General features: G+C 37.4%; 2 protein-coding genes across 10 annotated transcripts in view; one reads left to right on the top strand and one right to left on the bottom strand.

Annotated features, from left to right (window-relative positions):
- Nucleotides 1-13,350, bottom strand: part of LOC309610562 (uncharacterized protein) — a 651,150-nt gene that overhangs the window by 502,578 nt on the left and 135,222 nt on the right. The gene's annotated exons all lie outside the window — the stretch shown is intronic.
- The window catches only part of RBBP8 (RB binding protein 8, endonuclease), an 82,941-nt gene that overhangs the window by 39,430 nt on the left and 30,161 nt on the right, over nucleotides 1-13,350 (top strand). For all 6 annotated transcript variants that reach the window (XM_082353538.1, XM_082353537.1, XM_082353536.1 and 3 more), the window contains 2 exons: nucleotides 8,437-8,612; nucleotides 10,541-10,645. In XM_082353538.1, the coding sequence (XP_082209664.1) occupies nucleotides 8,437-8,612; nucleotides 10,541-10,645 (281 nt within the window). The remainder of the gene's footprint in view (nucleotides 1-8,436; nucleotides 8,613-10,540; nucleotides 10,646-13,350) is intronic.

The raw sequence follows: 13,350 nt of genomic DNA, 5'->3' as shown, positions 1-13,350 counted from the left end.
GTGCAGGAGGGTTCATTTTTCACTACACCATTTCCAGCATTTATTGTTTGTAGACTTTTTGATAATGGCCATTCTGACTGGTGTGAGGTGATACCTCATTGTAGTTTTGATTTGCATTTCTCTACTAATTAGTGATGTTGAGCATCTTTTCATGTGCCTCTTGGCCATCTGTATGTCTTCTTTGGTGAAATGTCTGTTCAGCTCTTCTGCCCATTTTTTAATTGAATTGTTTGTTTTTTTGATATTGAGCTCCATGAGCTGTTTATATATTTTGGAGATTAATCCTTTATCCATTGATTCGTTTGCAAATATTTTCTCCCATTCTGAGGGTTGTCTTTTCATCTTGTTTATAGTTTCCTTTGCTGTGCAAAAGCTTTTAAGTTTAATTAGGTCCCATTTGTTTATTTTTGTTCTTATTTCCATTACTGTAGGAGGTGGGTCAAAAAAGATCTTGCTGTGGTTTATGTCAAAGAATGTTTTTCCTATGTTTTCCTCTAAGAGTTTTATAGTGTCTGGTCTTACATTTAGATCTTTAATCCATTTGGAGTTTATTTTTGTGTATGGTGTTAGGGAGTGTTCTGATTTCATTCTTTTACATGTAGCTGTCCAGTTTTCCCAGCACCACTTATTGAAGAGGCTGTCTTTTCTCCATTGTATGTTCTTGCCTCCATTGTCATAAATTAGGTGACCATATGTGTGTGTGTTTATCTCTGGGCTTTCTATCCTGTACCATTGATCTATATTTCTGTGTTTGTGCCAGTACCATACTGTCTTGATTACTGTAGCTTTGTGGTATAGTTTGAAGTCAGGGAGCCTGATCCCTCCAGCTCCGTTTTTCTTTCTCAAGATTGCTTTGGCTGTTCGGGGTCTTTTGTGTTTCCATACAAATTGTAAAATTTTTTGTTCTAATTCTGTAAATAATGCCATTGGTAGTTTGATAGGGATTGCATTGAATCTGTATATTGCTTTGGGTAGTATTGACATTTTCACAGTATTGATTCTTCCAATCCAAGAGCATGGTATATTTCTCCATCTGTTTATGTCATCTTTGATTTCTTTCATCAGTGTTTTATAGTTTTCTGAGTACATGCCTTTCACCTCCTTAGGTAAGTTTATTCCTAGGTATTTTATTCTTTCTGTTGCGTTGGTAAATGGGATTGTTTCCTTAATTTCTCTTTCTGATTTTTTGTTGTTAGTGTATAGGAATGCCAGAGATTTCTGTTCATTAATTTTGTATCCTGCTACTCTACCAAATTCATTGATTAGTTCTAGTAGTTTTCTGGTGGCATCTTTAGGATTTTCTATGTATAGTATCGTGTCATCTGCAAACAATGACAGTTCTACTTCTTCTTTTCCAATTTGTATTCCTTTTATTTCTTTTTCTTCTCTGATTGCTGTGGCTAGGATTTCCAAAACTGTGTTGAGTAAGAGTGGCGAGTGTGGCCATCCTTGTCTTGTTCCTGATCTTAGTAGAAATGCTTTCAGTTTTTCACCATTGAGAATGATGTTTGCTGTGGGTTTGTCATATATGGCCTTTATTATGTTGAGTTAGGTTCCCTCTATGCCCATTTTCTGAGAGTTTTTATCATAAATGGGTATTGAATTTTGTCAAAAGCTTTTTCTGCATCTGTTGAGATGATCATATGGTTTTTATTCCTTAATTTGTTAATATGGTGTATCACACTGATTGATTTGCACATATTGAAAAACCCTTGCATCCCTGGGATAAATCCCACTTGATCATGGTGTATGATCCTTTTAATATGTTGTTGGATTCTGTTTGCTAGCATTTTGTCTAGGATTTTTGCATCTATGTTCATCAGTGATACTGATCTATAATTTTCTTTTTTTGTGATATCTTTTTCTGGTTTTGGTATCAGGATGATGGTGGCTTCATAGAATGAATTTGGGAGTGTTCCTCCCTCTGCAATTTTTTGGAAGAGTTTGAGAAGGATGGGTGTTAGCTCTTCTCTAAATGTTTGATAGAATTCACCTGTGAAGCCATCTGGTCCTAGACTTGTTTGTTGGAAGAGTTTTAATCACAGTTTCAATGTCATTACTTGTGATAGGTCTGTTTATATTTTCTAATTCTTCTTGGTTCAGTCTTGGAAAATTGCACGTTTCCAAGAATTTGCCCATTTCTTCATGGTTGTCCATTTTATTGGCATATAGTTTTTTGTAGTAATCTCTTATAATCCTTTGTATTTCTGCAGTGTCAGTTGTGATTTCTCCTTTTTCATTTCTAATTTGATTGATTTGTGTCCTCTCCCTTTTTTTCTTGATGAGTCTGGCTAAGGGTTTATCAGCTTGTTAATCTTCTCAAAGAACCAGCTTTTAGTTGTATTGATCTTTGCAATTGTTTTCTTCATTTCCATTTCATTTATTTCTGCTCTGATCTTTATAATTTCTTTCCTTCTACTGACTTTGGGTTTTCTTTGTTCTTCTTTCTCTAGTTGCTTTAGGTGTACCCTTCATTTTTAAAAAACTGAATTCTGAATCACATCTGGTTCCAAAGATTTCAGATAAGTGGTGGTTGACCTACATTAATTTATGTTCTGTGAATTAATTTTGCGCATGTAGCTTATGGTATTTTGAACACATCAGCCCTGATATTTATGAATTCCAAAGATAAATAAGATAACTAGTCTGTAGAGATTATACAGAATTAGATGGGTGAATGCCTCCAAAACCAAGGTTATAAAGTGAATTGTAACTAGATAATGTCATTTGCTTGGTCAACTGTGAATTCTAATTTGTTCAGAATTAGTTTATTTTTAGTGTTCTCAAATTCACAGATTTTTCTGTTGAAGCTCATTGATACATTAGAAAAGAAGTAAAAGCTGAAGTTTGTAATAACAGTGAAGATCAGTCATATAGATGAGCTCAGGGCATGTATGTTTTATTTAGTACATGGCCTTAGTCAGAACAGTTTAGGAGGTAATCTGTTGTGTCTTTCAGTTCTCTCCTGAAATTTAAGATAGTTATTCTCATAAGCCAACTTCTTTTACAGCTTGTTCTTCTCAAATTCCCTTTCGCTTTCAGTCAGAAAAAAAAATAACAAGTATTATCTTGCCTGAAATTTCCCTGAACTTTAGAAAAAGTATTATTTTATTTATACTTGTTAAATGCAGTAATTCTGACTCACCTAATCTGGGTTTGATGTAACAGATACCTTCCTTTTTTGTTGTTGTTTTTGTTTTGTTTTGTTTGGCTGCATTGGGTCTTTGTCGCTGCACGTGGGCTTTCTCTAGTTGTGGCAAGCAGGAGCTACTCTTCGTTGCGGTGCGCGGGCTTCTCATTGCGGTGGCTTCTCTTGTTGCAGAGCACGGGCTCTAGGCGCATGGGCTTCAGTAGTTGCAGCACGTGGGCTCAGTGGTTGCAGCACGTGGGCTCAGTAGTTGCGGCACGTGGGCTCAGTAGTTGGAGCGCACGGGCTTAGTTGCTCTGCAGCATGTGGGATCTTCCCAGACCAGGGATCAAACCCACGTCCCCTGCATTGGCAGGCAGATTCTTAACCATTGCGCCACCAGGGAAGTCCCACAGAGACCTTTTATGGTAGGACATTTGTTTAGTGACACTATAGTAAGAAATTATTCAGAAAAAAATTTGCTGTTATAAAGTTCAAAGTATATACTCAGCTGTACCAGTCACAGAAAGCAAGTAATTAAATAAGCTAAGTGTTGAGGTCATGACTTGTTTTGGGGAATGGATGAGCTGGATGTGAAAGTTAAAGGAGTCTTCTTTTTTGTTTGTTTGTTTTTTAAAACCCAAGTCCTCGACAGTGAAAGCACAGAGTCCTAATCGCTGGACTGCCAGGGAGTTCCCTCAGTGCTCTCTTTTAAATTGAATTCCTTGTATAACTTCTTTAACAAATAGCCATTGTTTGAATACCTGTTATACAGGTTCACTGTGTCCCAAGCCTATTTAATTTTAACGAGATTATACTGTTAAAAGTTCTAAGTTTGGGTAGGAATCACTGCACAGCGTGATATTTGTTGATTCTGATTTTTGCCTTCTGGGACCATCTGGAACAAGTTTACCCCCCCACCCCCGGCCTTCTATTTGATGGCCCTTTGTTTACATGAAGACAGGGTACGGGGCCCTCCTGAGTCTTAATTGTAAATAGGTAAATATACAGAGTAGATATTCTCTGTTCATTAACTGTTCTTTGTGAGACATTACTTCAAGACTCTTTAAATTATCATTTCTCAAAAAAAAAAAATTTATCATTTCTCTTTAATGTTTCAGTTTGTCAATATTTTAATTAATTCAGTTGTCTTCTAGGTATAGTCTGACCAGTAGAGCAATACTGCTCCCTCCATTTTTCTGTATCTTTTTGCTTATATTAATGTGGTCAAAGCATACATACATTACTGGTGGTTCCTTACCGGGTTTACTGCTAACTAGAACCTCTAAGTCAAAGTCTTCCCTATGGCTTTATAGTAGTTGTTATGGAAACCTTATATCAAAGGAGTCTTCATTGTAAGGTAAAGAGCACTATTGATTAAATACTATTTTCTGGGCATCACATTACATTTTTACATATATTATTTCTTTCTCATGACTTTCCCACAAAAACGAAGTAGGAAAGTACAGTACTGTATCTACTTTAATAGAGGCTCAGAAAGGTTAACTAACTTACCCAGTGTGACTAGTAAATGTCAGATGCAGGATTTGAACCCAGGTCTACCTCAACTTCAGAATTTTTAAACTCTTTGTATAGTTTTGTGCTAAAACAGCCTTAGAAGGTTACCTGCATGGTGTCACCCTGCGTAGGTGGATTCCCTCTCTTCTGACTCACTTCAGTGAGGCTTTTTATCTTGCACTTATCCTGTTCTATTTCATTTTGTTAGATTTGGCCCATTATTCCAACCTCTGGGGGTCTTTCGTATGTTGATTTTTTTCCTACCATGTATTAGGTTAGCTTTTATTCTCAACTTTGTGTCTTCCACAAATTCAATGAATTTGCCCTCAGGGCCCTCATCAAAATCAGTAATAAACGTTGAATAAAACCTGCCTGAGGATGGAGCCCTGAGGCATACTTCCACAGGTTTCCTCATGGATATAATTCTTTGTCTGATGGTGTTCAGTCAGTTTGGAGTCTGTCTTTCTCTATTAGTACCAAGTTTGTATTTCTCCCTTTTGTTTACAGTGAGAAGATACCAAGAGAGTCACTGTCAGATGCCTTCCTGAGAGCGAGATATGCAGTAGAGCATTCCTCAGAAAACTGGCTTAATAACCCTATTTTTAAAAATTAGTCTTATTTGAATTATTCATATAATAAACTGGTTCCAAGAAAGCAGGGTATCAGACTCATTAGTGTATATTTCAGGGAACCCTCTTTTTTGAAAATCAGAATGTTTAAGTTAACCTGATAGCTGTAACTACATTAAATTTAAATTATATTTTAACTGGAAGTGTAAGTTTTTGGAGGAGGAGAAAAGCTTGAATATTAACAGCTTTTTTACAGACTCATTATGAAGGGAGACCCTGGATCCTTACAGCTCTTAGAAAAATGAACAACTAAAATTGTTTTGACAGGAATTTAAGGGGAGGCTCTCAGGCCGTTAGAAAGAAAAGTGGAAGGAGAAAGATGGCCAATGTACATAATTAACCTAAAGCTGTGGCATAAAATTTTAACTTTTCTCAGAAAATCAGAATGAGACCTAATGCTTTAAAGAAGAAACTTGGTTAACACATGGAAAGTTGTTTTGTTTTGTTTTCTTTTCTTTTTCTTTTATGACAAAGGACAAAGGAGGACAAAGCCAGCACTTGTTTACTTAGTTTGGACACCTCTAGTTAGAGCTGGTTTTGTGTGTGTGTGTGTGTGTGTTTGTATGTTTTTTCCTTTTGTGATCCCAGCTACTTCTAGATTGACTCTGCCAGGAAATCAGTTTCTTCTAGTGACTCATTCATGTTTCAGGTTGAATTTTTATGACTTAATAGGCAGGTAGCCTGTGATGTGATTAATTAGAGTGAGGTCAGATAGATTTCATACTCCATTAATTTGTAAGGGTTTCTCGTATGACTTTAGTTTACTTTGTATTTTCCAGAATAAGATGGTAGAATTGTAGGTAGAGATTAGATATTAGCTCTAAAGATTTTACTCAGTATAGAGTATAGGATTATAGACCACAAATAATATTCATATTATCTAGGAAATTAAGATACAAATCCATTAGGAAAAATTAATCTCTTAATTAAAAAAAATCTCTGTTGGTCATAATTTATAAAAATCTCATTATTCTTTGTTTGAAATATGTAGTATTACAAATTGATATGAGTATATTAGGACAGACTGGTTTTGTCATGTAAAGCCTAAATGCCTGACAGACTGATAAAAATTGGTGGCAAATAAGGTCAATGATGGCTTGACATGGGAAAGGCAGTTGAGTTAAAGTGAATTAACTTTATTTTACTCAATACCCACAATTCAGTCCAAACCCAGTCTTTAGGTGCCTTCGGGCCTGAATTGAATTGGGCAAGAACATATGCCTAGATCAGCACAAATTTATTTTTCTAGTGAAATCTGGGAACCTCTCATATTCATTCATTCAATAAATATTTATTGGGCATGTACCAAGTACCCACTATTGCACACACTTGTGATGTATCAATGAACCAAAAAGGTCCTTATCCTCTTAGAGCTTACTTTCTGGCTGGTGAGCAATAGACAAATCAATTATGTACTATGTTAGAAAGCAGTAACTGCTATGGATAAAGTAACAGCAGAATAACAAGGAACCAGAGTACTAGGGTGTGGGAAGGGGGTTGCAGTTTTAAATAGCATGTTCAAGGCAGGCATTGACGAGAAGGCAAACACTTGAAGAAGATGAGGTAGTTAGCCATGTGAAATCTGGGGATGAGCATTCCAAGCAGATGGAACAGCTGGAGCAAAGAATGTAAAGTAGGGGTGTGCCTGGTGTGTTTGCGGAGCCTCGGGGAAGCGAGGGTGGCTGGAGTAGAATGTAATAGGAGAGGAGTCAGAGGTAATAGGGGAGGGGGATGATCAGATCAATCATTATAAGGAGTTTGGCTTGTGTTTTCAGTCAAGTGGGGAGATGTGGCAGGTTTTAATCAGAAGAGTGACATGATATGACGTAAGTTTTAATAAGACTGTTCTGACTGATGTGTTGAGAGTACTGTGAGCGTGGATAGAAGCAGAAGTAGAAATTCAAAGTCTGAGTCCTACTTGTAGTCAGTCATCAGTCCCATGGTGTATACCAAGGAAAACAGTGTTGTCCTGGGAGTCTGGCTGCCAGGGTTTAGATCCTGCTTCTGTTAAACGTTTTTATTGTATTTTATTTTTTATAAATTTATTTATTTATTTATTTTTGGCTGCATTGGGTCTTCGTTGCTGTGCATGGGCTTTCTCTAGTTGGGTTGAGCGGGGGCTGCTCTTCATTGTGGTGCACGGGCTTCTCATTGTGGTGGCTTCTCGTTGCAGAGCATGGGCTCTAGGCACTTGGGCTTCAGTAGTTGTGGCTCACAGGTTCTAGAGCACAGGCTCAGTAGTTGTGGTGCACGTACTTAGTTGCTCTGCAGCATGTGGGATCTTCCCAGACCAGGGCTTGAACCCGTGTCCCATGCACTGGCAGGCAGATTCTCAACCACTGCGCCACCAGGGAAGCCCTTACTATTTTATTTTAGTAAGTGACTTAACCTCTGTATCTGTATTTTCTGTTTGTAAAATGAGAGTAATAATGATAATACCTTATACTTAAACTGATACATGTAACGCTTTGAACAGTGCCTGCCAGTGTAAACCTGCAACAGATGTTGGTGTTACCAGTGTTAGTATTATTTATCACCCTGAATTTGTCATTTGCCAAGTCTTGTTGATTCTGTTGCCACAGTGTTTAACACTGGTCCCTTCCTTTCCATACCTATCTTCAGAATTCCAGTTCAAACCCAGAGAAGCCCCTGCCTGAACTATTACAGCCACTACTTCCTTTCTTTCTGTCCCAGTCAATCTTGCACAGTCTTGCTGCTAGATTGTCACATTACTTCCATGCTCTAAAACCTTAATTCCTTTCCTCTTGCTTTCTAAATTATGTGTGCACTTAGTCGAGGCTCTCCTTCATGTAGTTCCAGCTTGTCTTTCTCTAACACAAGTACACATTACTGCCAGCCTTTACTCAAACTTGGAGGATCCTCTGCTGATTTTCTCTGCCATTTGAAATTCTTTTAATTTCACCTCAAGTACCACCAACTACACTTTCTACTTCACTTCTCACAGTAATATTCCCCACCTGGTACTCTAGTCATGTGAGTACTTCTCTAATCCTTGTATTTAGACTTGGAACATCAGATGCAAGGAATTATATCTCCTACAGCTTCATACCTGTGTTCTGCTGTCACTCATACCATATGCTAGATGTTTTAATAAATATTTATCAAACTAATTTTCATTCAGTTGTCCTTATTTTCCTCTAGGAATGATCAACCACATCAAGCAACCGATCTTGAAACTGAGGAAGATGTTATTCCAGATTCACCAATAACAACCTTTTCATTTTCTGGCGCTAACCGACTACGAAGGAAGGAGAACCTCCACGTCCGATACGTAGAACAAACACATACTAAACTGGAGCACCCTGGGTGTGCACATGGTGAGGATTGGTGTTGTAGTTCAGTTACCTGATTCTGTTTAAAAAAAAAAGTGTTCATCGATTGTTAGGAAGATAGTCATTTTTCAGGTAGCTTACGTTACAACTGTAAGTTTAACTTCCATTAGTGAAGTGACTGGGAGGGCATCTACTGCCCGTATTATGTATAGACGTGTGTTGCTCATCTGAATATGTAAACACTCAGCATTTTACAAAGGTAGTGAATAGTTTTTTCCCTTTTTTCTTTTTATTTAAAAACTATTCCTGTGTGTATATATCTGAGTGGGATACATGGAAAGAGGAGATATCCTAACATTAAGTTCCACCTACTGTGTGCTGGTTATCATGCTGATTTGAATACATTCTTACTGTGTTTTAATCCTCATGACAGGTTTGAGGTAGCTACTAGCACCTTCGTTTTATAGATGAGGAAAGATTTGCTCTTTAGAGGGGTTAAGTAACCTGTCAAGTAAGTAGATGAGTCAAAATTCAAATATAGATCTTCCTGGCTCTAAACTTTTGTACTTTCCAAGTCTTATCCACAGCTACTCCCACCAACGCTTTAACTAGCTATTTTTATTTTTTATAATATGTAGCACTTGATGGTAAATCAAGAAATGGCTTTATAATATATCTACTTCGTGGCTTGTCAGTGGCATATTTCTAATTCCAGGCCAGTTTACCATTTCTCCTAAATGCTTTGGAACTACCTTTTCACGTAGTCCTGAAATTTATCCTGTGACGTGATACAGTGCTTATTCCTTTTAATATTAATCTAAAAGTAAATATTTCTAAAACTTTCATCTTAACCTAAACTGTTTGTAACAAGGAAAGCATTTGAGGGGAAGGAGTATACACAGTCTTAGAGATATTTTTCTAATGCAAATAAATTGTTGACAGTAGCTATGCCTTTCAAAGAAACAGTAGATCTTAATCTTTGATACTGGAAAATTGACACAGTTTTCCCCCATTTTATATGAGCTTGCATCACCATCTAGTGGAAAACAAAAGAATTGTTAAAAATCTTACACGTAATTAGCTAAATTAAAATGTAAGATCATGGATTTAGAATGAACATTTGTGGGCCTTTTAGTCTGGTATCAGATAGAACATGAATCACTACAGATAAGCATCGGCATAATTTAGATCATGTTTAAATCCATCTGAAAGAATATCCAGAAAAACAAATCACAGCAATTTTCTTTTTTAGGAAAAGTCGTCTTTTGTATCTAGTAAAATGCTCTTGGTTTATTTCTTCATTGTATGAGAATAACCTGTAACTATTTAAAACTTTGTCAGTTTTAATCTTGTTCTGATCATTTTTACTTGGAATATGAAATTCTGCTTTTAAAATATGCTTTTGAGCCATGCAAATTATGTTAAAACTAATTTAATGACTAGTTACTCCTTTTCTCTCTCTAACCACCCATGCTTGTTTATTTTTACATGTATACTGCTTTTTAATGATAATTTCTAGTTATAATTAGTAAAAGTCTATTTCCCCTTACTTTGTCCTTCTTTTGGTTTTCTTTGAATTAAACCCTTAAATAGTGGAATGATTTCTGATAAAGCATGTTTCAGCTTTCCTTCCAGAAAATGAAAACTCTAAAACAAAGATTGAAAAAGCTGTATGATGCAATATTCATTTCAGATGAACCTACTGATTTGCAATGATACACAAGGAAAAGATACATTAAAATATTACAACTCTAGAAGGCTTAGGTCAGAAGGATTTATCTGTTCCAGTCCTCTCTACCCCACTGTCCTAACTTCCAACTTTGTTTCTCAGTGAAACTAAAGGAATAACCTTTTTAGAATATTAGTTACGTCAATAAAATGCACTTCTAGTGCATCTAAAGATAGATTTGTATTGGCTTATCATTTTTCATGATTGTTTGTTTATATGTAATCTCTCTTCTTTTTTCCCTTAGAATTGAGAAAAGTACCAAAGTCTTCAACTCATCCACAACATAAACATAATGAACGTGAAATTCTAGTGGCTGACACTTATGATCAGAGTCAAGCTCCAGTGGCTAGTAAGCAAGATACTGAGATTACTTAATAAGTTTGAAATTGGTGGACAAGAGTGACCATCTGAATTAGACAACATTTTAAAATATTTTCCATATAATTTTGTTTGTATTATTTGTTGTTTAGCAGTCTTTTTCATATTGGAATGTAATGTTATCCTGTTATTAATTCATATTAATATCCCTATCCACATTAATTACAATTGCTAGTAATTTTAAGTAAATACAGCTTTACTGTGGTTTACTCATTCATTCAGCAAATATTTGAATGCCTAATATATACCGGGCACTAAACAAAACAAAATCTTTAACCTCATAGAGCTTACAATCTAGTTGGGGAAGAGAGAAAATAAATATATGTCAGATGGATCAGGAGCTCTGAAGAAAAATAAAGCAGGGTAAGAGGAGATACTAGAAAGCTTCACTTTAAAAGCAACATTTGAGCAGAGACTGAGGGAAGCAAGTGAGTCATGTGGATTTCCGGGGCAAGGGCATTCCAGGTGGAGAAGTCAGTGAGCACAAAGGCCTTGAGGTGAGGGTGCTCTTTGGTTTGATTGAGGAACATTAAGGAGCGCTGTGTGGCTGGGGCGGAGTGAGTGAAAGGGAGATTGGTTTGGGCAACTCTGTTCTTCAGAGTTGCTATTTGCTAAGAGGAGAGAGACGGAGCAGGAGGTTTGCAGGGTGGCTGAGGGTAGGGGTTTGGTTTTGAGAATATTTTGTTTTCAGATGCCGGATAGACTTTCAGGTAAAGATTTTGGATGGGTAGGTGGGTGTGAATGTAGAGAAGTCTAGCATAGAGATACAAATGGAAGTTGTTAGCATGTAGGTGGTGTCTGAAGCCACGAGACTGGATGAGATCGCCAAGCAAGTGAGTGAAGATGGGAAAGAGAAGATGTTCCAGTACTTAGCCCTGAGGCACTCCATTATGTAAAGGAGTGATTCTCAGCTTTTTTTTATTATCACTCCCACCTGGCCTTTTTAGACTCCCACCCCCCCATCACTTCCCCCATGGGATTTTAATACTGCAGATATACTGTATTGAGTGTATGTATCTCTGTCTCACACATAAAAAGATTTTTCTGCCCCCCAAGAACCATTTTCACCTCCTCGGAGGCAGTATCGCAGCTGTTGGGATGGTGATTTAGAGATTGTGAAAATGAGGAACAACCAAGTAGCCAGAGAAGGAGCTGCCAGTGAGATAGGAGAACCAAGATAAAGTGGCATCCTTTAAACCAAAAGAGAAAGGAGGGAGTGGTCACTGTGGAGAACAGTGCTGATAGGTCGCAGAAGATGAAGACTGAGAATTGACCGTTGGATTTGGTCTCCTGGGGATCATTGAGTGTTTAACTCTTAATGAGAATTGTTAAAGTGTAGGGGTGATCACCTAGACTATCATGTTCAAGAGAATGGGAAGGAGCACTTGTGAACAAGTCCTTCAGGGCCTTTTTGTGGTGAAGGGGGAAGGGAGAATGGACAGTGGCTAAAGAGAAACATGGGTCCAGGGAGGATTTTAAAAGATGGACTATTATAGTATATTCAGCATGTTTTTATGCTGATGGAATGATCTTGTAAAGAGAGAAATGAGTAATTCTGGAGAAAGAGGGAACAATTGCTAGATCCTTGAAAAAGTGAGAGGAGATGAAATGCAGAGCACAAGTGGAAGGACTGGCCATGGTTAATCACTTATCATTTTATATTAGTACAGAGCCTATACTCTGAAAGCTACAAATCATTTTATATTAGTGTACGTATGTTTGTGTGCATGTGTATAGACAGACTGTCAGGCAAATGCTGCAGGGGATGTTAGACTGTGTCAGAACCTTGCTTCTCAGCACTCGGGAGCCCGTTTTCTTCTGCTGCTGCCAGAACTTTACTCCATCAGTTGTTCTCTTATCCTGTATCTTCAGCTTCTCTGCAGGTTCTTTCTTTTCAACATAAACATACATGTTATCTTTTGTCTTTTAAAATAACCCCCTCTTAATTGTCTCCACTCTTAGCTAGAGCTTCTCTTCAAAGCTGAAAAAGCAGTCTGTGCTCAATTTCTCCTTTCTGTCAACTTCCATTCACTCCAGGAAGAAAAAGGGGTGCAGGGGAAGGGAGGATGGAGGGCGGAAAAGAGGGAGAGGAAGCGAGGGAGAAAAGGGGACACATCCTCACACTCTCTTCTCTCACTCATTACATTGGAACTGCTCGGCAGTAGTCATCAGAGACCTCCTGGTTGTTAAATCTAGTGAATGCTTACCAGTCTTTATCTTACTTGACCTTTCTATGACATTTGACATTGCACACACTTTCTTGAAGTGGTGCCACTCTCCTGATTCTCTTACTTATTGTTCATTTTTCACCTTCCATTACTGGCTATTCTTTCTCCATCTGTCTTTTAAATGTCACTGTCCCCAGTATATATGATCCTTGGCCTATTCTGCTCTCATTTTCTGTTTCTGGAGGAATCTTCACTTAGAGTTAGTATTCTGCTACCACCTATATGATAACAAGTTCCAAATCTATCTCTTTCCAAGACTTCTCTCTTGAATTCCAAACTGATGTATCTGCCTGCTGTTGAACATCTATACCTGGATATCCTTCCACTTCAGCATGTCCAAAGTGAAGCTTTCTTGTCAGACCTGCTCATCCTTTTATTTATAGTCTCAGTGAATGACAGTTTACATACCTCTTTGAGTTGCCTAAATCAGAAAACTTCGAGTCATCTT

Source organism: Balaenoptera borealis, assembly GCF_965194805.1.
Source record: "Balaenoptera borealis genome assembly, chromosome: 14".
Classification (NCBI taxonomy): domain Eukaryota; kingdom Metazoa; phylum Chordata; class Mammalia; order Artiodactyla; family Balaenopteridae; genus Balaenoptera; species Balaenoptera borealis.
The sequence above is the reverse complement of the archived record's forward strand: the minus strand, read 5'-3'. Positions and strand labels throughout refer to the sequence as shown.